General features: G+C 37.4%; 3 protein-coding genes across 5 annotated transcripts; 2 read left to right on the top strand and 1 right to left on the bottom strand.

The window, feature by feature from the left end:
- LOC127175318 (oxygen-regulated protein 1) lies at positions 1-10,041 on the top strand. Its single transcript, XM_051126324.1, has 4 exons — positions 1-57; positions 1,121-1,800; positions 2,182-2,338; positions 3,493-10,041. Exons 2-4 carry the CDS (start codon positions 1,132-1,134, stop codon positions 10,035-10,037), a joined length of 7,371 nt encoding a protein of 2,456 aa, XP_050982281.1. The 5' UTR covers positions 1-57; positions 1,121-1,131; the 3' UTR covers positions 10,038-10,041.
- Positions 10,042-11,120: 1,079 nt separating this feature from the next.
- si:dkey-94e7.2 (uncharacterized protein LOC100141353 homolog) lies at positions 11,121-15,915 on the bottom strand. Of its 2 annotated transcripts, XM_051097170.1 has the most exons (7): positions 15,805-15,915; positions 15,464-15,579; positions 15,157-15,312; positions 14,901-15,005; positions 11,940-12,149; positions 11,639-11,831; positions 11,121-11,524 (listed from the first exon to the last, which is right to left on the bottom strand). In XM_051097170.1, exons 1-7 carry the CDS (start codon positions 15,825-15,827, stop codon positions 11,422-11,424), a joined length of 906 nt encoding a protein of 301 aa, XP_050953127.1. In that variant the 5' UTR covers positions 15,828-15,915; the 3' UTR covers positions 11,121-11,421. The 2 variants fall into 2 exon arrangements, with proteins under 2 accessions (XP_050953127.1, XP_050953138.1); XM_051097181.1 differs by lacking the exon at positions 15,805-15,915 and having other exon boundaries at positions 15,157-15,323; positions 15,464-15,573.
- Positions 15,916-15,985: 70 nt separating this feature from the next.
- On the top strand, positions 15,986-21,998 carry LOC127155127 (probable G-protein coupled receptor 141). Of its 2 annotated transcripts, none has more exons than XM_051097157.1 (5): positions 15,986-16,087; positions 18,532-18,743; positions 18,987-19,121; positions 19,238-19,276; positions 19,408-21,998. In XM_051097157.1, the coding sequence occupies exons 4-5, from the start codon at positions 19,255-19,257 to the stop codon at positions 20,289-20,291; spliced, it is 906 nt and encodes a 301-aa protein (XP_050953114.1). In that variant the 5' UTR covers positions 15,986-16,087; positions 18,532-18,743; positions 18,987-19,121; positions 19,238-19,254; the 3' UTR covers positions 20,292-21,998. The 2 variants fall into 2 exon arrangements, with proteins under 2 accessions (XP_050953114.1, XP_050953106.1); XM_051097149.1 differs by having other exon boundaries at positions 19,405-21,998.
- The last annotated feature ends 2,752 nt before the right edge of the window (positions 21,999-24,750 follow it).

Here is a 24,750-nt window from a genome sequence, read left to right as displayed (position 1 = left end):
CTTCAGTTGATGGACAACAAACTCGCCAACTCAACCCTCCTGAAAATGTGAAATAAGGTAGGATGAGTGGCTTCAAATATCTAAATGGTAGCATAAAGTAGCATATTCTGTATTTTTTTAATGTTTATATTGGTAAATTAACCTGCTGTAGAAAGTATGTGCTAATATTCAGTGTGGTGTTTGTTTTAAGAGACATTGTATGGATTGTTTTATGTAACTGCATTTGCAGCAGATTAGAAGGTGATTTCTGTGTTTGAGCTTTATATATATGTGCTTTCGAATCATGATTTCCAGAATATGTCTTGTTGCTGTTATGCACTGGTTTATTGCACTGAAAAATTGTTGTGAAACATCATTTGTGAGTTGAATGAGGCTGTCTGTGCCACACGACAAGGCAATCTTTATGAAGATGATGTTTTCAGATAGCATACAGTACAATTTAGGACCCATTTCCATACTTCTTTAGTTTTTAGAGTTCTAAAAGCAAAAGATTTTTCAAGTCGTTTTAATATATATACACAAAAATGACATTAGTTGTTTGATCTCTATTTAGTTCAAGTTAAGTTCAGTAAATATTAGCACTAGCATTCGTTTATTGACTTCCATTCTTATACCTGGTCATGTTAAGCGAACATTCCTAAGCAAACTCTTTTAGTCTTTAAGAGAGGCTATTTCACTGTTGACTGCAGGAAGCCATTTCATTAATGGCTATAATGAAAAATTGAAAACAATACCTGAAAGATGAATGTAGCTGTTGCTGCTAATGAACTACAGATTGATTTTTCTAATGCATTTGTAGTTGTAGGAATTGCAAAGTATAAAGACTTCATTAAAAAGAGCATATCACGTAATTTAAAGGTTTTGTTTTGTTGTCATCAGCTGAAAGTACCCCAGAGTATATTCATTTACAAAAACACTTGCTTTATGGGTGACACAATGTGGATGTGGAAGCAATTCACTACGGGAGAATCAAACCTAATGGGATGCAGATAGTAAGAACAGAACAATATTATGGCATGCAGTGCAAAATTTATGTTGTTATTATGCACAAAATTTCAAATAAAGTTATATTAAACTGAAAAAAGTCTTATTTAACTGTTGATTCTTTATTTTCTTTCAGTTTCTCTTAATATGAGCACAGCACACCTTAATGATGCACCCCATCCCGACATGTCCGCGGGGAGCGTGCAGACATTGGTCTCCAGAGCCCTACACCACCAACCAGACCCCGTTACCACTAAGAGGGTATGTTTCTACAAGAGCGGGGACCCTCAATTCACAGGGCACCGTATGGTCATCAACAGCCGCACTTTTAAAACCTTTGATGCCCTTCTAGACACCCTCTCTAAGAAAGTGCCTCTGCCATTTGGGGTAAGGACCATCACAACACCCAGGGGAACGCATATTGTTCGTACCCTTGATGATGTGCAGGATGGGGGCTCTTATCTGTGCTCAGATCAGAAGAAAGTCAAGCCTTTTAACTTGGATGACGTCCATAAGCGACAGGTCCCTTGGAACACTACCAGACCTGTCAGCGTGGGACGGCAAGCACGCAGAGAACTGGTCCGGCAGCTAGCAAAGAGAAATGAAGTGACTACAAGGGCGGGAAAAATGGCAGAAAATACAGTGGTGGTACGAACACCGAAAAGACTGACAGTGTACAAAAACAGGGATCCAAGCATGAAGCGAGTAATAGTTCTTCATAGGAGAACAGCCCCAAATTTTGAAGGTCTTTTGGATTATCTTTCTCAAGTGATGCAGTTCCCAGTTGTGAAGCTTTACACAGAAGATGGCAGACGAGTAAGTACACTATATCATATATAAGAATGGAACAGTCATCTTTCAACATAGCAGAAGTAATTGTCCTTGTCATTGAATTTTTAGCCTATTAGGTATGGTTTTGTGCAAGATTTTGGCTTTTTTAGCTTTAAGGCTTCAGAGTATACTATGTCTTTGTTCATTACAGTCATTCCGTCAATCCTTGATGTACTAAGCTATAATGTTTTAATTCTAACCCCCAGCTGTGAGAGTGCACTATAATCACTCCTGTCCCTTCGGTGTCTTGAGAAATATCACACACATGACTGACTAAGGCTCAAACTTATGTCGTAAAGTTTGAACTTCTGCAAAAAAGAATAATGTTATTTACTGGATGCACATAAGTTTCTTTTCTATTTATAGGTTGAAGGACTTCCTGCCCTTATCTTGTGCTCTGGGATTGTTGTGGCAGCTGGTAATGAACCCTTCAGAGCAGGGAACTACAATCTCCAAGCTCCCACTAAAGTCCAGTCAAGGATATCTGAATCTGTGCATCCAACACAAACTGAGACACTGCTAGGTAAGCCCAAATTATTGAATAATTTTTAGCACTTCCCTTTAGTATGGAAGCCCATTTCTGCCATGCAAGAAAAAAAAATCATGCCTTAAAAGTTGAAATTATGACTTACCACAAGATAAAAAGTCATATTCTGACCATATACAGTTGAGGTCAAAATTTTACATACACCTTGCAGAATCTACAAAATGTTAATTGTTTTACCAAAATAAGAGGGATCATACAAAATGCTTATTAAATGTTATTTTTTATTTAGTACTGTCCACAAAAGAAAAAAATAGTTGAATTTATAAAAACGACCCCGTTCAAAAGTTTACATACACTTGTTTCTTAATACTATGATCCACAGCGGTGTTTTTTGTTTAGTGATTCATGAGTCCCTTGTTTGTCCTAAACAGTTAAACTGCCCGCTGTTCTTCAGAAAAATCTTTCAGGTGCCACAAATTCTTTGGTTTTTTAGCATTTTTGTGTATTGTGCCAGGGGTGTAAACTTTTGAACTGAATGAAGATGTATACATTTTTCTTATTTTGCCTAAATACCATATTTTTTTCATTTCGTTCTGCCATTCATAAGCTACAGAAGATACTTACATGTTTCCCAGAAGACAAAATAAGTTTAATTTACCCTGATCTTTCAATCTTTCAATACATTGTGTTTCCTTCTAAAGCATCAGTGAGCTTTTGAACCTTCTGTAATAGTTGCATATGAGTCCCTCACTTGTCCTCAGTGTGAAAAGATGGATCTCAAAGTCATACAGTCATTTTGGGAAAGGGTTCAAATACACAAAAATGTTGAAAACCAAACAGGTGTATGTAAACTTTTGGCCTCAACTGTATGTATATGAAAAATTAAGAATTAAGCCACGTTCTACCCCAAGATCTTTCTATCTTTACCAATAGTAATTATATACAATAGTAATTTTCGACCTGTTAAGTCATAATTTTGCTTTTTTCGACTTACTTCAGTAAGTCATAATTTCGACTTTAAGGCTTTATTTTTTTTCTTACGTGGTGGAAATAGGCTTCCATACAGTTTAGTGATAAACCGATTTTGATTCTGATTTTTAAGTTTAATTGATGATGTTTTTTTCTCTTTTTTCTCCCTTGCAATCTTCTATCTTCTGTCTTCTAATAATATCGGCTCCTTCATCCATAAGAAGAAAAAAAGATTCCAGCAGGGACTATTTCAAGATCAAGGAATTTCTCTTTATCTTCCGAGAGGTTCCTTGTAGAGCAGATCAATAAGTCACTAAATGGAAATCTGACAGAGCACAATAGGACAAAGAATGAATCAATGGAAACTGAAGGCAGTCAGCCAGTGGGATCAGATGAGATGGAGACCTGTGACTGTAAGGATGGTGTGGAGCAGAGGAATTACCCCATAATGCCTACTGAAGATGACATTGAAAAATCATTCCGTGTCAATGACGATGGTAGCATGACAGTGGAGATGAAGGTGCATCTTACTATAAAACAAGAGGAAATGATCCACTGGACAACTACACTGAGCCGCACTTCTGTTAATAACCAGCAGAGGGCAGCAGTGTGCAATTCCATGCCACAATCCGGTGCAAACTCATTAGATGTAACCAATGACTCAGGCAAGGAATCGAATGGACCTCACAGCCTAGATTCTAAAGAAATCAATACAGTCGTTAACAAATCTGTAGAATTCATCAAAGAAGAAAGGGAACATTATGGCAGTGATACATCATCTGAAAAGCCTAAGTCCATCTACAGAAGGCTACCCACTCCAGGTCCCAGACAACGAAGAAAAGAGGCCTCAGTCGAAAACATCAAAATGGTTTCAGAGACTGAAGTTCAGGAGAGTACAGTAGGTGCCTACTCATACTTGGAGCGAACTGCTCAGGGAGAGCTGACGGAGGGTTACTGTGTGGTCAGTCGCAGCAGTAGCAGCAGCACAAGAACTGTATCAAAACCTGGGAAGAGTGAATCAGGGGAGGTTAAACAGAAGAAGTCTCACTCCTCCTTTAGATCCTCAGGGGTTGCAGAGATTCTTCAGCTGCAAAACAACGGGGCAATGGGAATAACAGAGACTGTGGTGCACATATATGAATCACAGGGTACTTGTGACAATTACAATGCAAATACACAGGTGTATGTGGACAACAAGCCTGGATATCACACAAAAGCTTTGCCTCAAAGTAAGCCAGGCTCAACAGACTCAGGACCTCGTTCATCAAGTAATGATTGTGATGTAGATCTCACTAGGCAGTCCACAAGTTCCAACTCGCAGGATGGTGGAAAATCTAATATGCTCTCATTGTCATCTGCCTGTTCAACACCTCCAAAAAAATTAAACAACAATCCATTCGTCCTCACTGATGATGAAAAACAAACCTTGGTTGAGTGCATGTCTGAAATGACTGAAAAGGAAATTATGCATCCAGCATCAGCAATGGAACAAGTGTCTGATGATAAAAGCATTGTTAGTAATAAAAATAATACACCAAAGTCCAAAAAATCAAAGAAAAGTACTTCTTCTGAATCATCTGGATTTGGGAAAAAAATAAGGGGCAGTGCTCCAGGGTCCTCAAGAGACCTCCAAATGACTTCAGACACACTGAGCCACACGGGATCAGAGAAAAAGACTAGCTTAGCAGAAAGTGATAGACGTGAACACAAAGCTGTAAGAGACAAAAACAAGAAGGCAAAAGCATTTGAAAATTCTCCAAAGATTAGAAACCTGAATCTAAATAATGGGAATCAAAGTAGCTCTGATAAAGATCTCAAGTTAAAAGATAAAACCATCAAAGACATTTCCCACAAAGTAAACACAAATGACCGTGACTCACAAGGTCCTAAACTAAAGAAGAATACTTTAGATATTCAATCGCCAGCCCATCCAGCTCCCGCAGTAAAGAGGCTGCCGAAACAAAGGTCAGTGAATGGTGTCAGATCAAAATCTTCTAAACAAAAACAGGAGTTGAGTGAAAGTGTGTCATTGCCTGTTCTACAATTGTCATCCTGCAGTGTAAATCAATATGTTGAAAGCTGGCTAAATAAAATTGAACCTGAATCTGTGCCCTATGATGATGAGACAAACCATCCAGAGATTGTACCAAGAGCAGTTTTCCAGATAGGGAGCAACTCCACTGATAACTCTGAGAATAAAAGTGACCCTGAAAAGGATAGTGTAGATGTTGAAGGCTCTTCTCTAGAAGATAATGCTGATGAAAGGCCAGCATCTCGCCCACCTGTACAAATCAGATGTGAGGGAGAGCCAACCGAGCCACAGAGGCCGATGGGATTTTGTAAATCGATGCCTATTTTGAGGGTACCGTCTGAACAGGACAGTCTTGAAAGAATGCACAAGTCATCTGAGAACTTGGTTCCCCCCGACCCTTTTGAGACATCACAAAGTGCAGAGATCAAGGTTAGGTCAGGCATGAATCCGGTTTTGCAACAGTTGTGCTTGTCTGTTCAGTCCATCAAGCGGGCATTGAGTCAGACCAGCTTAACACCTTTGGAAAAGGAAAAGTCCAGTAGCCTCCCTGATTTTTCCTCTCAGGTGGCCTCTGCCTTTGGTTCTCCCTCGAGAGCTCTTCTGTCTTTCTTGTCACTGATGACTCTGAGAGATACAAAAGATGAGTCACAAGCCAGCAGCTCTAATGTCTGTCCAGAGGCCCTGCAGGTTATGCAGTCCTTGGAAAAAATATCCAATATTAAGGATGAGGAAGAGGTAAAGGCCAGCTTGACCAGTCTTCAAAGTTCAACTTCATCCAAATTAAAACAAAGCTGGAGAGATTTCCAAGAGCAAAATGTCTTTGAAGATAGTCCGCCACTGTCACCAAGGTTCTCAGAGCAGGAGTTTGCCGTAGAAGTGGACTTAGAAGGAGAAACGGACGATCAGGACAAACAGCACAGTTTTAGTATCGAACATTTGCTGGATGAACTGAACATGCCTGAAGATCTTCATAGAGAGATTTCCTCTCTTGTTGAAGGCGATGTACAGTATTTTAATCAAGCAGACTTAATCAAACATGATAATACCACCAGTGAAATATCAGGTAAGGAAAAGGAAAATGAAGATGGCTCCTTAGGTGGTAGTTTAGAGAAAGCTGCTGACATGGAAGAGGAAAATGAGAATATCGGCCAAGACGATGACAAAACCAATGATGATGATCCAGTGGAACCAGAATCTCAGGAACTGTGTTTAATTCAAGCTCATTCCCCTGAATCAGAAACTATAGAAGAGGACCTGGGTAATGAAGATTCTGGTATAGCAGTGCCCATTCAATCACCTGAGGGTAATGGTAGTGATACGAGTAAACCAGAGGTTTTAGAAATATCTGATAACAACCAAATGAATGCAGAGAACATACAAGAAAGGGTAATGTATGTAGACTCAGAACCTGAAAGCAAAGACAATGAAGCAAATCGTTCTCCAAGATCAGAACAAAAGATAACAGATGTAGCTGCAGAAGAACATTCTGAGCTCTCTGATCACCAAGACAATATGATTGAAAGAGAGGACAATGTAACGCCAGAGATTATAAAAGAACGAGACACTGATGTAGAGGAGGAGGAGACCGTTCAGAATATCAGGGTAGCTAGCGAACACTCAGATGCTTTAGAACCTAATGACACAAATGCCAAACGCTCATGTTCAGCATCAGAAACTGAGTGTGTGCCAGTTTCAGACAGAGAGGTAGATGAGCTAAATGAGGACAATCAGTACAATACAATTGAGGACTGTGTCAGAGAGGAAGGCGATCTTTCTGATTCTGAGGAAACGATTAGTGATGGAGGACCTGAGCAAGAAAACAAGTCAGAATCAGAATGTAAGTCTATTCATTCAGAGCCCCCAGAGATATCATCACCTCATCGTGATACAGAGGGTGAATGTAGAGAGCAAACGACTAGTGATGGAGGACATGATCAAGAAATCAAGTCAGAATCACAATGTAAGTCCATTCACTCAGAGCTGACAGGGACATCATCGCCTCGTCATGATACAGAAGGTGAATGTTCTGTCAGAGAGGAAGCTGATCTTTCTGATTTTGAGGAAACGATTAGTGATGGAGGACCTGAACAAGATAACAAGTCAGAATTAGAATGTAAGTCTACCCACTCAGAGCCCCCAGAGATATCATCACCTCATCGTGATACAGAGGGTAAATGTAGAGAGCAAAAGACTAGTGATGGAGGACCTGGGCAAGAAAGCAAGTCTGAATCGGAATGTAAATCCATTCACTCAGAGCTGACAGAAATATTATCGCCTCATAGTGATACAGAGGGTGAATGTTCTGTCGGAGAGGAAGCTGATCTTTCTGATTTTGAGGAAACAATAAGTGATGGAGGACCTGAGCAAGAAAATAAGTCAGAATCAGAATATAAGTCCATTCACTCAGAGCCCCCAGAGATATCATCACCTCAGCAAGACACGGAAGGTGAATGTAGAGACCAAGCATCTAGCGATGGAGAACATGAGCAAGAAAACAAGTTAGAATCAAAGTGTAAGTCCATTCACTCAGAGCCCTCAGAGACATCATCGCCTCATCGTGACACAGAGGGTGAATGTAGAGAGCAAACGACTAGTGATGGACCTGAGCAAGAAAACAAGTCAGAATCAGAATGTAAATCCATTCACTCAGTGCCACCAGAAATATCATCACCTCATCGTGATACAGATGGTGAATGCTCTGTCAGAGAGGAAGCTGATCTTTCTGATTTTGAAGAAACACTTAGTGATGGAGGTCCTGAGCAAGAAAACAAGTCACAATCAGAATGTAAGTCTATTGACTCAGAGCCCCCAGAGATATCATCACCTCATCGTGATACAGAGGGTGAATGTAGAGAGCAAACATCTAGTGATGGAGGACATGAGCAAGATCACAAGTCTAAATTAGAATGTAAGTCTATTCACTCAGAGCCCTCAGAGACATCAGTGGCTGATTCTGATACAGAATGTGAATATGTAGAGCAAACATTAGACTCATCCAGCCAAGAAGATGATCAGGTGATGTCTCCAGAAGTCAAAGATGCAGATCAACAAGAAGATGCTCCAGAGGTCTCAGAAGGTGAGGATCCTCATCCACACTGCATCAGCAGCTGTCAATATGTTAGTAATGATGAAAATGTTACTCCTGAAGCTGAATACGGGAAAATGCAAGAGACTGAAAATGGGCTTATGGAAGAACATGGCGTTAATGAAGTGGACCATAAGAACTCTGAAGTTTGTGAACGAGTAGATCCAGATGCTGAAGCAGGCTCTTGTACAATCTCTGATCCTGAAGTTGCGGATGAGGATGTGACAGAAACAAAGCCAAACACAAGTGATTCCGAACAATGCGAAGTCCAGACATTAGAGGAAGGTAGTCTCAATAAAAAGGACAGTTCTGCTGAGGAGTGTGATGTAGAAGAGGAAGACTACGAATGTTTGCTTGATTCTCATAATAACGTGAACGTTGTTAGACACTCGTGTACTGATACAAAAGATTCTGTGGATGGGGAGTCATGCGGCAGTATGAGTATGAGTGAGCACCAGTTTGAGAAGGTTGAGAGTTTGGGTATGGAACATGGCTATCATTATCTACTACAACCAACTGAGATTTCACAAGAGCTGTTAGACATAATTAATTCAGCTTTGTTGTCCTCCACCCTGACTGTCACAAGTGATTCAAATGGCAACCTTAGAATAGAGCCAGACAAATGCAAAATGAGGGAGATGTTTATGGCTTGCCAAAGGACAGATGATCAGTATGGTCAAAAATGTCTCCCAAGCCCCAGTACTTCAGATCTGTCTGATTACAGGCCTGAGACATCTGACAATGGTGGGTACCAGTCACAGGAGCTCTTTACGGAAAGTGGAGAAGAAGCGGAGGAGAGGTTACGGATCTTTCGAGAAATTATAAAACAAAGTTCAGAGAAACCAAAAAGAATAAACCATGTAAAAGAGAACAGCTCGATGAAATCATCTACATGGATGACAGCAAAACCTACTTCCAGTCCAAGTTTAAAAAGCAGCAGTCTTGCTTCTTTTCAGGATGCTAAAAGTGCAATCCAAGAGACTGTATTCCATAGTAGATCGCCAAGTGATAAAAGTTCACTTGACGGAGACTCTAAGTCGGTACAGTGCATGGCTTTAAAAGATAACGTGGATGCCAGAGAAGGAGTGCTGATTGATAAAGGCAGGTGGCTTCTCAAGGAAAACCACCTCATCCGTAACTCTCCTCCTGTGACTATGGGAATGTATGGAAATGGAGACACCACATCAGCTGGCACGGCTCAGGACAACAGGAGTGAGGATTCAGCCTATCCATATTGTGAAAACCAAGCCTCGCCTCTGGCTGTAATATCTTCTTCTGAGTTGGAGGACATGGCTAAGCCCCCTACACCAAAGTGTACGTACTTTAATATGTCACATAGCAGTGACTCTGATCCTCTCTTGGATGCTCGAAGTGTCAATAATGGCAACGGTGGAAGGGACTCTAGGAGAAACAAAGAACTTAAGGTATCTCCGATGGGTGAGTCTTCTAAAGTGTGGGCAAAGAAAAATGGAAGCATGTCTTCATTCGCATCTGTTGAGTTCAAACTGCCTGATGGGAAAGTTCATCCTCAGGAGGGGTCGGGATCGGGTACTAACAGATCTCAGAGTCAAGACAGTTGTAGAGTACAAGAGGAGGAGTCGAGGGAGGGGCTAAATCTCAGGTGTGGGCAGCACTGCCCAATACTATAGTTCAAAAGGGAAAATGAACCAGCTACAAGCATTTCTATATAAAGTTTTGACAGATTTCATTTATTTGAAGTAGCCTATTTGCTTAAACTGTTTGAACAGCCCAATGTAAAGGCATACAGTTTTTAACTGCAGTGAAAAGACTTACATTTCCTCACTTTGGTGCCTGCTGGTCTTTAAGCTTTCAGTTTTAAACAGTTTTGGATTATTTCAGACATGTATTTTCATTTCACAGGGGCTATATTGCACAAATCATCCGATTTACTTGAATTTACTCAACTTCCTAAGTGGTATTTCTCATGGAGAAAAAAGAAATTAGCTTAATTATTGTATTCGTTTCCTAATGCGGACCTGCTCTTATTTGAATGGTGAATAATTTACCCTCAGCTCTAAAATAAGCTTAATTTTTTCCAGAGATGTAGAGAGTCTGGAATACTAAGATAACTAAAAAAAGTTATTATTCATAACATTGCATGTGCAAGTTTAAAACAGCACTGCAAAGCACCTTTTTTTGAAGAGTGGTCTGCTGAAAGATCTCTCAAGATATGTTGCCTCACTCTTTCACTTACCACATTTCGAAATGTCTTTGTATCGAAGCCCTCAAATACATAAAGAAATGTATACTGTTACTTCAACCAACCTCATTTGTTTAGAATAGGAGAAGAGTGAACAATGCTCTGTTGTCTAATATGTTTGTGCCATTGTTGGTCCAGTAGATTCATATTTTTCTTAGGTCACATGAAACACCATGGGTAGCAGTGTATTATCTGTTAAACTGAAAATATTTATTATTTAAATTGGTTGGTTATTTGGAGATTTTTAGTGTCTTTTACATGAAAAAAATGCAGTATTAATATCATAGCACAATATCCTTGGGAAGAGCGCAATGTAAAAATCTGATGTACAACAATCAATAAGTGTAACAAAGGCAGCTGTCATCATGATCACATTAAATGTGATTATTTTTATTGTGCTGATATCAAATAAAATTGCATCACCTCTACAAAGAATCTATTTTATTAAACTATATGGATTAATTGTATAAAATTATATAGGTGTTAATTTAACGTATATGCAAACATTATCTTCAACTTATTTACATAATTAAAACTCAACACAGGAAAAAGAAAGAAATCATCAAAACATATTAAACTGAGATCAACAGAAAAGATCTAGGGAATGGAAAAAATAAAAATAATTATTCTAATTGGAAATATTGTTTGACATCTGACTTTGAAATAAAAACAAGCTACTGAAAAAGAGGTATTTGTTGGTGAGGTTTGTGTCATGGCGTTTTTTACTTGGGTGTTCATGTTGGAATTAATTACAAATACAAGTTGGGTATATCTCGATGGGCGTACTGAATTGTCCATGGAAAACATGGTTTTCAGTCCCAGACTATTCCCAGCATTTTGCAGCTGAGTTCCCAAAGTTTCTCAGCCATTTCATCATCTCTAGCAGCTCTGGTGCATCTTGAAGGTCTGCAGTTGCTTTAGAAAATGGGAAAAGAACAGACAGAAAAAACAAATTCATTATGGGAGCCAGTCAGTTTCTATGTGTTGCCTCTGCAACTGTATTTAATGCAGTGTGACACAATTCAATACCTGTAGTAACCACCACTCTCTTTATCTAATTCTGGTTGTACTGCGCAGTAGATGGTAGTTTGTGCTCCCTGCACTGAGGTCTTTGTGAAAGGCCTGACAATCTTCCACATGATTAGAAGTCCGAGATTCATATGTCTTTTAAGTTCTGTTCGCACAATTCCTGGATGGACTGCATATGCTGTAACACCTGTGTCTGAAGATACAATTCAATAGATCAAAAAGTACTCCAAAATTTCCCCTGGCACAAGTACCTATTAATTTCCCATTTATTTAATCTCCCGTATTTTTAAAGAACACTTACCCTTGAGTTTTTTGGCCAAGGAGCGAGTGAAAAGGATATTGGCCAATTTACTCTGACCATACGCCCTCCTACTGTGGTAATTCCTCTCACTATTGATATCATCAAGTGCTATTGTGCCCCAACCATGAGCCATGGAGGAAAGGTTGATGATTCTTGAGGGGGCAGATCTCTTCAGCAGATCAATCAGCAGGAAGGTTAACAGAAAGTGACCTAGTTGACATCAATTATGCCACTTACATTCAAGTTTTAAAACATAGTTCACCCAAAAATGAAAAGTCTGTCATTAATTACTCACCCTCATGTTGTTCCAAACCCATAAGACCTTCGTTTATCTTCGGAACACAAAGATATTTTTTATAAAATCTAAGAGCTCTCTGACTGAGTGGTTCAGCTGTAATTTTATGAAGAATACTTTTTGTGCACAAAATAACTAAAATAACTTCATTCAACCATTCTTCTCCCCTGAGTAACCATCTACCCCCTTATGGAGAGGTACTCTCGGTTACGAAAGTTGAACCACTTATGTCACTCATTATTTTGTCAATGTTCTTGGTACCTTTCTGGACTGTGAACATGGTAGTTTCCTAACTATCTCTGCAGGGTCAGAAAGTTCTCGGATTTTATCAAAAATATCTTTATTTGTGTTCCAAAGATGAATGAAGGTCTTACAGGTTCGGAACGACGTGAAGGTGAGTAATTATTGACAGAATTTTCAATTTTCTGTGACCTATCCCTGTAAGTAATTGTACAACTGGCTTTCCCACCAGAACCTTTTTATAGTTCCTAGAACTATTGGCAGAAATGGACGCTTTTTGGTGTGTTTGCACCGCAGGTACTAGGAACAGTTTTAGTTCTAGGAACTCCATCTAGTGGAACTAAATTAGCTCCTACTTCAGAGAAGGGTCCAAAGCATTTCTATAGGAACTATCAGTGACGTAAGTGTACATTAATTGGCTAAATGCATACAATGCATACAAAACCTGGCATTTTGAAAAAAAAAAAAAAAAAGCCAAACATTTTATTCCTCAAACATGGAAAACGAAGGTAACGGCATTTACCTGTTGTCTGCAGCATTGCGTTTTCTCAGGTTTGATGATATGGAACACTGCAAGTTGTCAGATTTTTATGCTCTTTTAGTCGCATAATTTGTGCATTTACATTCCATCTCCATTATCACAAAACCCACAACACACAACAACAACAAAAAAAGCTCCGATCATGGCCTCTAGTTATAAAGACATTTGAACCGAGGCTTACTTTACGAGTGATTTTTAATTTAGACTTAAGCCTGGTTTGGACTAGACGATTTTAGCCTGATTTTGGCATGATCTGTTTGACGTAGAGTATCATGGAGATTCGTAAAAGACCATAGGCGTGGGGAGGCAAGATTCAATCGTGTAGTATGTCATAGTAGACAACAATCAATGCCACGTCTGCAATGCTTCATAACATCGCTTCATAATATTTGCATTTTTGATGTTTCCTCGAGGGACTACCACAACAGAGTGAAAAAGGTACACTTAACACTTTTTTTTTTTGACCTTTGACTGTTCTCTTTGACAGATCATACTATCCTCTTCATGCAATCCAGATATGTGTCCGCTGACAGGTTTTATTTATTTTTGGGGCTTTTCTGATGACAGTGCTCACGGCACCTTCTGTCTAGTCACGATTTGGTCAGTTAACTGAATACACAGTCATATTGGCAATAGTTGGATGTAAACAACAGCATAGATTGCACAGTTAAGGCACTACTAAATGCATTGTTCTGCTAATTTATGCTGTCTAAACCACAGAAAAAAATGTGTGGAAGCTGCTAAAACATAGAAAAGGACTCAGTAAGCAGGAAAGGGTGCTATATTTTGACAAACTAAAGTTACTTGGTGGTAAAGATATGCACAAGCAGTATTAATTAAGATATTAGCAACGTGTAGTCTGACATGTTTCGTGTTCACAACACTAAGATTTTAAGAGTTAAAATTGCATAATTTGACACACTGACTGCCGTAATCACCAAAAATAAATTATGGGGTCTGAACCGGGCTTAATATGAAGAATACAAATTATTTCAGGAAAATTAAATAGCAAAGTTGCCATATGCACTTCATATTTATCGACATTACTCTTCTATTACATCATATTGATATTCATACTGGCATTACATGCTACAGTTTCATGAGTAAATTAATTCATCAGGAACAGAAATTTAACAAACACACAAACTGTTAGCTTTCATTTGTGCATGTAACATCCCAGATAGCACATGTACGTCTGCAAGATGTCTGTTAAAGATCACTCCATCTGGAAAGCATCTGCTGTGTACAAACATCTGACAGACATCTGTAAGATGTCAGTTTTAAATCAGAAACATCTTACATCTAGACATCTAATAGACGTCTATTTGACATCTGATAGGAAACGTCCAATAGACGTATTGCAGATGAGCAAACACTCTAAAAATACATGTTGCAGATGTAAATGCAGATGCCAAATAGATGTCTCCGTGATGTATGTGTGCTATCAGGAATGAGTCGACCTATGGAATGTGAGTAAGCTTCTTTCACAGGTTTTTGGCTGTTTTATTTTTAATAACCACCAGATAGCACTGTTTTCGACACTCACAAAGCTTTGAATCTTTTTCTGAAACTGTCAAATGACCATTCACAGTTGTTCAGAGTTCAGAATTAGTTCCTGCTGCCAGTGCAAATACAACCAGGAAAATGGCCCGAGGGAGAAATTGGTTCTCTAGTAACCACCCTGCTGTTCCTAGTTCCTAGAACTAAGCGGTGTGAAAGCCCCTATATACTGTAAGTTTGCACCATTAAACATGCAGCAAGTCAAAAGTAAAGCTATGAAAATGAATGTTATTGTTAAAATAGCCATTATATACTAAAAGAGGCAGTAAAGAAGTGCACAGAGGTCTGAGATACTGCGCTTGAATGAACAAGAAGGACACTTTACCTAAGTGGTTGACACCAAACTGCATCTCAAAACCATCTGCTGTCTTAGAGTAGGGACACATCATGATCCCAGCATTGTTAATGAGTATGTGAAGTGCTCTCTCCTCTGAAAGCAAGAGGGATTTAATGATTATTTTGATCTCCTGTAGAATACACATTGGCATTTTTGAGTAAATTTGAAGTTTAAACAATTTTGTCAGATACACACAAATACACAGTGCAGATTTGGGTATAAAACTCTTGGATTCATCACTTACCATTGTTGATCAACTCAGCAAATTCTCTGATTGACTTGGTGTCAGAGAGGTCTAGTTTCTTGATCACTATGTTTTGGTTCCCCGAGTCCTCCATGATCTCTTTCTGTGCTCTTTCTGCTTTCTCAAGATCTCTGCAAGCCATTATTATCCTGGCCCCTGTAGAACAACTCCAAAAAACATGACTTTTATAATTGGTATCCTAGATACATTTGTGTAACATACATTTCATGTTTTTTAGCTTTAGTTGCTCGAATCTGATTTACATTACAAAGCTGGTAACTGCACACAAGTAAGATAAATGCGGTACCGCGTTTGGCCAGGTCTCTTGTGGTTTCTTTTCCAATGCCGGTATTTGCTCCAGTTATAAGGACTGTTTTGCCATCGAGTCGTGTGCTAGATGACCACTGGCCACCGAACATTTCTCTGTGCAAATGCATTCTGAATGTAAGTTAAAGCAACAGTGCACAAATTACAGAATTTACATTTTAAGCAAACTTCCTTTAAACAATCATTTCTTAATGAAAGAGAACAAAATGGGGAAGGCCTTTTACAATATACACATAGCTACTGAGACATAACTTCTCTTTTTCTTCTGTTAAGTTATGTAAATTGCAAATTTAAGTTACAATTCAGAAATTACAGACCTACCTCAAAGTGTATATGTTGGACATCTTGCTCAATGCAAAGAGGCTCTAAATACAACACATGACTTCCCTCTGGAGTTGTTAGCAGATACTGCACTAAAAAAGTGCATTGTTTAGCATGAGCCACAGTGCACTGGTGTGGATTAGCAATCGAACAGACTAATCCACAGCTAATCGGTTTAAAGCACCGATCTACTGTTAACTCGTGAATGCATTCCTCATGGATTCTTGAAACTTGCTACGTGTTTGACCTGAATAACCTAAAAATATACATAAACATTTAAAAGGTAGGTGACAAATCAACTGTGTGTAAACGATCAGTACAATAAAATATGAAATTAGAGTGAGATTTGAAATATGAAGGTAGCCACAAGTATTGTAATACTATATATAGAGCGAGAGCGAGAGCGAATTTTTATTTTTTAGAAAAATATTTCTTTTTATATTAATGTTTTTAAACTTATCTGTTAACATGGAGTTTATAATAGAATTTTCCAAATGTTTTTGGCATGGAGTTTAAAATGGGATTTTCCAATTGCCTCAGTGCACATTGTAAAAAAAAACGTGACTCAAAAGAGGTTATGTGAAAAATAGGTTATTTCCTCTTACAGTCACGAGTGGCTGGAAGTGGATAAGACTGGAAGCCAGACACAAAAAAAATTACAAATGGCTGCACCCACTTTTATGGGAAAAATATGGTGAATACAGGAACTAACCAAGGGAACTAATTAGATAATTAATAAACACAGGTGAAAATGAATGAACTAATCAACATAGGGAAACTAGGTTACAAAGAGCAGAGCCAAAAAATGAAAACACAGAGCAGACGTAACACTTACCTTGTTTTTAACAGTACAATAAAGTGATTTGTTGGTCAGTTTATTTTAAGGTCCAATTCTCGCTATTATCAAACCATTAACTATGACTTTTGCTTTAATAAACTCCTAATTTGCTGCTTGTTAATAGTAAGTGAGGTGTTAATTTTAGGTATTGGGTAGGATTAGGCATATAGAATATGGTCATGCAGAATATGTGCTTTATAAGTACTAATAAACAGCCAATATGCTAGTAATACGCATGTTATTAAGTAGCTAGTTAACAGTGTGAATTGGTCCCTATACTAAAGTGTTACCGATATGTTTTCTTGAAAATTAGCCTATACACTGCACTGGATCTTAGTGCAAAGTGTTCATTGTAGTGTACTATCATTGCTCATACCACTATTATTATATTGCCTAGTTTTACTAAGATATGGTCAAAATAACCTACGTGATCATGACAAGTGAGTACTTTACGTAAAATGTGGTTCTACTAAATGTACATTTAGTACATGTTTAGCATTTGAAATGTACAATACTGACATACTGATGACACCTAAAATGTAAATTATTTCCGTATGAACAACTTTACAGCCTTACAAATGGATCCTTTTGAACATTGATATCACGGCATTAATTTTATTATTATTGTATTGTATTATTGTATTCAGTTGTCATATCAATGGCATTATGTCTTCAGTTGCATTATTAAATTGTTTACTCATTTGCTTTGAAATTATAACATTTTGTTCTGCTCTGTGTGATTTCTGCTGCCAACTTGTTTTGAAAAAAACAACAAAACAATGCTCAACAAGACTACACGTTAAACTCTTAAAATTAATAACATTTCTGCAATCGTTTAACCATTCCTTATCATGTAATATTTATTTTGTTTGTCATGGGAAACAAAAGGGGTCTTCCTGGACATGCTGTGACTGACAATAGAAGCATAAAATACACCAAAATTGCAACATAATTACAAAAGGAATCAATTTTATTTGAGTGCTGTAATCCAAATTTATTGTAATTAAATGTAATTCCTTTATTCTGTGATCATCTCCATTCTGAGCTGCATCCATAAGCATCAAAACCTGTTACAAATTCAAAAGTTGCTGCTTCAAGAAACTTTATGACAGGTTTTATGGCAGGAAAACCGAATGCTCATTGGTTCTCGCCACCTTCATCACAGACACGCAACATGCCGTGTTTCTGGTGAGGTGTGTTTGAATAAGATATGCACGCCTTCACGGCAATTAACAACTTAAATTCTGCTGTGCACCTCATACAAAATGTTTGTATTCCACCAGAGAGAACTGTGGCTGCAATGCATTGTCATTTGGATTACTTTTGGTACTGCTTAATAAATTTGCAATAAATAAATGATTGTGATTGCATTTGTCTGTCATGTTTTACTTTTTACCATGCATATTTCGGTCAGTTGCATTATATATATTTTTTGCATTGGCTATATGAAAATGTATTTGATACAAATATCTTGATACAAAAGATTCATAAATATTTGAAGTTTTTAAGCTAAAAATACATAGCAATTTTTACATTTGAAATGTTCAAATACATCCAAATTGTATGTTTCAGCATCAACAAAAACTACAAAAATGTACGTTTTGTGCTTGTAAACGTTACGTACTAATATAGATGCGCACAGGCTGAAATAACATTGTCTTCTGAGAATGTACTGTGAGCTTTCATGATCATTGTTACTAGTTAAAGACAAGAATTTATAAGACTATTGAAAACACTATTGATTTTGTGATTATGTAATAAACAGACAGTGAGAGAAAGAGAACAGGAAGGCCAGATTGACAAAGCAAATATCGCAATGTTGAAAAACTCGCTAACTTCCTTGTGCGTGAGATTTGTAAATCTTTAATCTCCACTGTGGCAAATAACAGTCAAGAGGTGTTTCCTGAAAGCTCTGGAGGCTGGCTGTTTGACAGTGACAGAAGATTTACACATGAACCGACAAGCTGACATCACATTCATCTTCAACTCTCTTGGCACCAAAAGTAAATGGATGAACTGTCTCCATTACATCAAACTGTCTCCATGCTGTTCCTGAAGGATTATTGACATTCACTATGTGATTGATACTGCTTGTAAATTGGTAAGTATCTGTGATTATTTCCTCATGCCAAACTCTGTGTGAGTAGAAAGTATTTTCAAAATTGTTGTTTCAATATTACTTTTCAGATGAAACCTAATGTTATCATGTTGTGTTAAGAAAGAGAAGAAGAAGATTTTAGGCCTAACTTACAAATACATTTGCAGGTGGCCTTGATTAAAACAGTTATATAGATTTTTTTTATTATCTTCTTCTTTTTTGCATCTTCCTTTAAAACATTGGAAGGTGTTTAGAAGCATTACAAGGGAAGTGTTTTGAAACTTCTGCTTCTGCTAATATTACATCATTTGAAAAAACCGAGGACACTTAAAACCCCCTAGAAGACAGGACAGTTCTTCAAGTCCTTTTTTACCTTGACAGGTAAGACATGACCAGGCTATTATTGTAAAAAGAAAAAAAGAAGTTTATTAAACTTAAATATCCAAGTTTTTGGATATTTAAGTTGAAATGAAATTAATCTGTCTTGCATATTTCAGGGCCAAAACATTTTACAATGAAGAGGGTTTGGGGAAAACGTGAGTGAAATGTGGTTTCATCCTAAATCTAAAAGTCATTTTTTAAATTCTGTTTTGTAATATGTTTAGCGTTGAATGTACATACTGTATAACTCTCTCTGTCTCACTCTCTCTCTCTATGTCCAAAGCAGTGTCAGGCATGATCAAAAACAACACTGCAAACCAAACTGGCCTGCCGGAGGATTTTAGAATTGCTCTTCTGGTCTTATACATATTCATCCTTCTTGCTGGGACTCTGAATGTTGTACTAATGTCCTGTATGCTACAGTCCCAAAGACGTCTCTCTTTCACCAAAGTGTCTGTGATCAACCTGATAGCAGTGCACTTCTTTTTCCTTCTCACGGTCCCCTTTCGCATTTATTATTATGCTTCTGAAGACTGGATTCTGGGAATACATTTTTGCAAAATTGTCAGTTTTATGATCCATGCTCACATGTACCTTGCATTCATCTTCTATGTCTTCCTTCTAATTGTGCGTTTTTTGGAGCACTCTGATCGGCAGCACAAGCTACAGTTTCATCGCCTCCTTCACGCCACAATTACAAGCGCAACCGTCTGGTTGGTCATATTCGGCTCTATGCTCCCAGCAACGATTAAAAACTACGGAATGAAGCAGAATGATTCAACTCGCTGCTTTCATTTCGGTCAGGCTGTCACGCAGCCTTCTGTAAAGACATTAAACTTTTTTATTTGTATAGTAGTAATACTGGTTTGGAGTGTGCTAGCAATTATCCAAGGTTATTTTCTACTCCGCGTGTTTAGGAAATTTGGAAAGGCCACACGTCAGCGTCAAGAGTTCTGGGCACAATTGAAAAACGTTGTTTTCTTGTTGGTCATGTTTTTTTGTTTTGTGCCCTATCAGGGATTCAGAATATATTATGTGAGAGATTATGGCAAAACTAAAGAAATGGATTATATAAATGAAATATTTCTTGCTGTCACTGCTTTCAGCTGTTTTGATATGATAGTTTTTGCTGGTAGAGATGTATGGAAACTTATAAATTCAAGGGGATGATTTTATGATTTTTTTAGTTTATAGCATCTTTGTTATTGTTTTTGATATAGTGAATTGTTTACTAATTTGGTTTCCATTTTTTGACTGATTATAAGATTAAAACAATTGTTCTGCGTGACAATGTTTAATGAAATTTGCATGAAATAATTTGCAGGTTTTTTTACATTAGATGGATTTTACATTATATATGTGGTATTTTTTCCTTTTTAGGTGTTTATAGAAATTTTTTCCACATTTACTTTTAAGTTAAAAGACTTACAAGTGGTTTCACAAACAAGGCTTATGGTGCATTCAAGTCATGTCAAATAGATCGTAATTACAAGTTGATTATTGTTATTATGTGCGGGAAACTCAAAATTTTCTCCAAGCCCCGAGTTTCCGAGTTGGGGACATGTCAGTGAAAAAAATTCTATAAAACTATATAAGTTACATACACTAAATATTATATTATTGTATATTTACCGTATAATATATAATGATGCAGTTTACATCACCTTCATAAATTGAATAAAAACAGAAAAATGCAAAAACACAATAACGCACATTCTTTATTCATTATTTTGTAGATGCAGAGTAAGCGCTGAATTTTATGTAGGAAAAGTAATCGCCATCTTGTTCCAACCAAAGTGACTTGAACACACCTGACGTCGTAATAACGACTTGTCAGCTTGTAAGTACGAACATTTCAGGAGGACTTAAACACAGCATTAGACTAAGCCAGGATTAGGCCATAGTTCAATTATGACATTTAAGTAATTTTTATAAATGTGCTTAGAAAAAAACAATACTGGTTTGACAAAACAACAGCACTGATATAGTTTAAAGGAGTTCTTTAAAGTTCTTTAAAATTGACAGATAATTTACTCACCCCCTTATCATCCAAGATGTTCTTTCTTTCTTCAGGTGTAAAGAAATTATGTTTTTTGAGGAAAATCATGTCAGGATTTCTCTCCATATAGTGGACTTCTATGGTGCCCTCAAGTTTGAACTTCCAAAATGTAGTTTAAATGCAGCTTCAAAGGGCTCTAAACCGAGAAAGAAAGGTCTTATCTAGCAAAACGATCAGTTATTTTTCTAAAAAAAAAAATGTACAATTTATATACTTTTTAATGTTGGATGATTTCGAAGTTGGAAAAGAAAATGAGATGGGATTTTTTCTACATACATTCCCGCAGACCTAGACGAGCATTTGAGGTTAAAAAGTATGTAAATTGTCATTTTTTTAATAAAATGACCAATCGTTTCACTACATAAGACCGTTCTTTCTCAGCTGGGGTCATTTAGAGCCTTTTGAAGCTGCATTTAAGCTGCATTTTGGAAGTTCAAACTCGGGGGCACCACAGAAGTCCACTATATGGAGAGGATTTCAGGATTTCTTTACGACTGAAGAAAGAAAGACATGAACATCTTGGATGACAAAAGGTTGAGTAAATTATCTGTAAATATTTGTTCTTGAAGTGAACTTCTCCTTTAAGATCAGTCAGGGCAAGTTTCTGTCAGTTGAAACAGCTCAGACTTACATTTTAGTCTAGGACTGGGCTTAAGCCTTGTCTGTGAAACCAGGGGTAAGTGTGCACACAGTGCATACTGTATATATGTTTTGATATAATTTTTTTGCAAGAAGCATTGTTTTAAAATACATTTATGTTTATTTCCATAATGATATTATCTTTTTTCTGAACTTATGAACAACTATTTTTTTTTCTCTGAAATAAAACTGTCAAACTGCCACTGATACAGTCAGTTTAATGGAGTGATAACATGTGGGTGTTACTTATAACAGCAGAGTTTAACAGTCCCATCACTGCTTAGTGAGGATCATTACTTTAAGGAGTGACACAAAGACAGTCAAATAATCAAACAACGCTATGAAATAAGCCAAAATAATATTGAATTGTGATGCTCATAATCATTACTACAAAAGAAGAATTCCTATTTGTGTTTTAGCACCCTCTAGAGGCGTTGAAACACTTGCATAAACATTAACTACATCCTCAATCGGCTCTTAAAACTTGAGAAATAATTACTTTTCAAAGCTGCTTCGTGCCAACAGTAACCGGACTTCTGTTAGGATATTAAACATTTCTTCTTCCTCTTACAGTTTTGTTGTTTCTTTTATGGTGAATGATGCCTTCTTTTTTTTTTTACTGGATATGGTTATTTCTTACAAAAAGTTATTTTTGATTGCTAGTTAGTACGCCTCACTCTTTGAATAAATGAATAATAGACACACTGTCCTGACACCCATAGTTGGTTGATGACTAAAATTACATCCCTGCACTGGTATGTTGAACACTTGGTGAACCCAGAAGCCACTTCCAGTAAACTATGCCTAATTATATACTGTAATACCATAAAAACATCATCATCATGTGAGAACGATCAACACCCGCCATAAACTGCAAAACAGTAACCACAACTGATGAGGGGTTTTGTTTACACCCGAGGGCTCATAAAAAAACCGTGAAACAACGTGAATTAATGTAAAAGAAGCTAAACCACTGCAGCATGCGTATTGCTGTAGAGATTTTTTAAATGGTATGCAGAAAATGTTAGTGCTCTCTTAAGTATAACTTACCATTGAAATAACTGTCTTGAGATATCTCTGTAACAGCCTGGAAACAGTAATGTGGTCGAGGGCTGCGCTGAGATGGGTGTAGCCAATCAGATGAATTTTGAGGCGAGTTCTGTCTCCCTGGTGAAAAAACCAGCAAAGGACCAGCATAAACCAGCTGAGGACCAGCATAAACCAGCAAAGGACCAGCTTAAACCAGCATCAAAACCTACAACCAGCATCCCAGCATCAAAACATACCTACCAGCATATGCTGTTTTTTTCACCAGGGCTGTCAGTCAGTTAAGGCTTTAAGGGCCACTAGGCATGCGCACATCAATGTTACATAGAAATAATAATTAGTTACTGTATTTTCATTATTGTAAGAGGTAGGTTTAGGGTTGGGGGTAGGTGTAGCCGTTAAGAAAACACAATCTAACAAGTAGCAAATTTAATTTATTGTTACTTTCCGGTCGGAGCTGTATCACTTCTAGCCACAACTGTCAATCATTATGCTTGTTTACAGTAGCCAGTCCATATGGAAAGCCGGAAGCTGAGCGTCTGAGCGTGGTTAGTTTTCGTAAATTTGGAGGGCATGAAATGTTCACGGTTTCTCCATCTGCTTTTGCGGCCTATGGAGACTGAAAAGCAGCTAAACAGTAAAGAAGAAGAGAATCAACATCTTTAAACTTTGATGTAATGGACAATGGGCGGTAAGAACTTCAACTTAAAAATAGATGCCAAATCTTTGTTGCGTAAGAGTGGGCTTCTGGTCTTATTTTAGCTGTACAAAACAGCTTGTTTTGCTGCTTGATATTGCATAATGGAGTGTCTTACCATATTAGTTTAGTGTACTATCTTAATTACGAGCACACTTGTTTGTAGCCCAAGAAGTTTTACCATTTACTGCACGTTGTTATTCTTCTCGTTGTTTCCCTATATCAGCTAATCAACCAGAAGTCTCACCCATAGGCTTACTTCCGCATTAAAGAAAAAAGTGGAAAGGTAATATAATTTCCTAGTCACCATGGATAAAACAAAGCAGTGGGTTGTAGAAAGAGGAGGCGTGGCTAATTAAGTAAAGCCTTGAGGAAGTTGTCTTAACGGTCTTTTTACTTTATTCAGTTATAGAATATTGCTGCCATTTCTACAATAACTTGACATTCTATATTGTTACCATATAGCATTAGTAATCATGTAAGCAACTGTTTAATAAGCCCTGACAATGACAATGCAGTGTTTTCTGAGCTAATGTGCTTCATTGCAGATATTCAACAGTCTTAACCTCATTTAAAAAACAAACAAACAAACATTCCTCTCTCCTGCCATAATGAAAAAAAATGGAAGATGCAGTATGCATGTGTAAAATACTACTTGGAGGTCTAATCATGTCACATTTTATTGTGTACTCAGCTTAGGTGGGCTGAAATGTCTTAAAATGTGTTGTAAAAGGTCTATGTGTGTGCGTGTGTACACGTATGTTTAGTTTGAATGCTGTAATTTGTTAACATGCATGCAGTTTTTAATAATGTGCTTTTACAGTTTGCAAAAAGGCATAAGAGGCAGTTCAGTATCAGTTATCAAAAAATATGGATTGCCAACTCGGAAATTGCCTAACCCCCCCAAAAATCGATGACCTATACTCTTTCAAAATGGCACAGAAGAAGGCCGTTTCAATACTGAATTTTTAGTATGATGAAAATGCTACTGTATTAGCCGTTGCAGTTTTGGTCATATATTTGTATATAAAATGTAACTTAGCAAGCTATTCTTTTTGCGACTGTTTAATAAGCACTGAATATAAAAAATTTTCTCTAAAACTTTGTCTACATGACTTGAGCTGCAATGCATCTGACAGTGTGTTTTCTGAGCTAATGTGCTTCATTAACCTCATATAAAAAACAAA

Source organism: Labeo rohita, chromosome 2 (genome assembly GCF_022985175.1).
Source record: "Labeo rohita strain BAU-BD-2019 chromosome 2, IGBB_LRoh.1.0, whole genome shotgun sequence".
In the NCBI taxonomy this organism is placed as follows: domain Eukaryota; kingdom Metazoa; phylum Chordata; class Actinopteri; order Cypriniformes; family Cyprinidae; genus Labeo; species Labeo rohita.
This window is presented reverse-complemented; position numbering and strand designations above follow the sequence as displayed.

Excerpts from the sequence above, each read along its gene's own strand:
- LOC127175318 (XM_051126324.1), top strand. The coding sequence starts at position 1,132 with ATGAGCACAGCACACCTTAATGATGCACCCCATCCCGACATGTCCGCG. Across the intron at positions 1,801-2,181 it reads ACACAGAAGATGGCAGACGA|GTTGAAGGACTTCCTGCCCT; the intron begins GTAAGTACACTA and ends TTCTATTTATAG. Across the intron at positions 2,339-3,492 it reads ACAAACTGAGACACTGCTAG|AAGAAAAAAAGATTCCAGCA; the intron begins GTAAGCCCAAAT and ends TTCATCCATAAG.
- si:dkey-94e7.2 (XM_051097170.1), bottom strand. The coding sequence starts at position 15,827 with ATGTCCAACATATACACTTTGAG. Across the intron at positions 15,313-15,463 it reads AAGAGACCTGGCCAAACGCG|GGGCCAGGATAATAATGGCT; the intron begins GTACCGCATTTA and ends GTTGTTCTACAG. Across the intron at positions 15,006-15,156 it reads TGCTGAGTTGATCAACAATG|AGGAGAGAGCACTTCACATA; the intron begins GTAAGTGATGAA and ends TCTTGCTTTCAG.
- LOC127155127 (XM_051097149.1), top strand. The coding sequence starts at position 19,255 with ATGAAGAGGGTTTGGGGAAAAC. Across the intron at positions 19,277-19,404 it reads GAAGAGGGTTTGGGGAAAAC|CAGTGTCAGGCATGATCAAA; the intron begins GTGAGTGAAATG and ends CTATGTCCAAAG.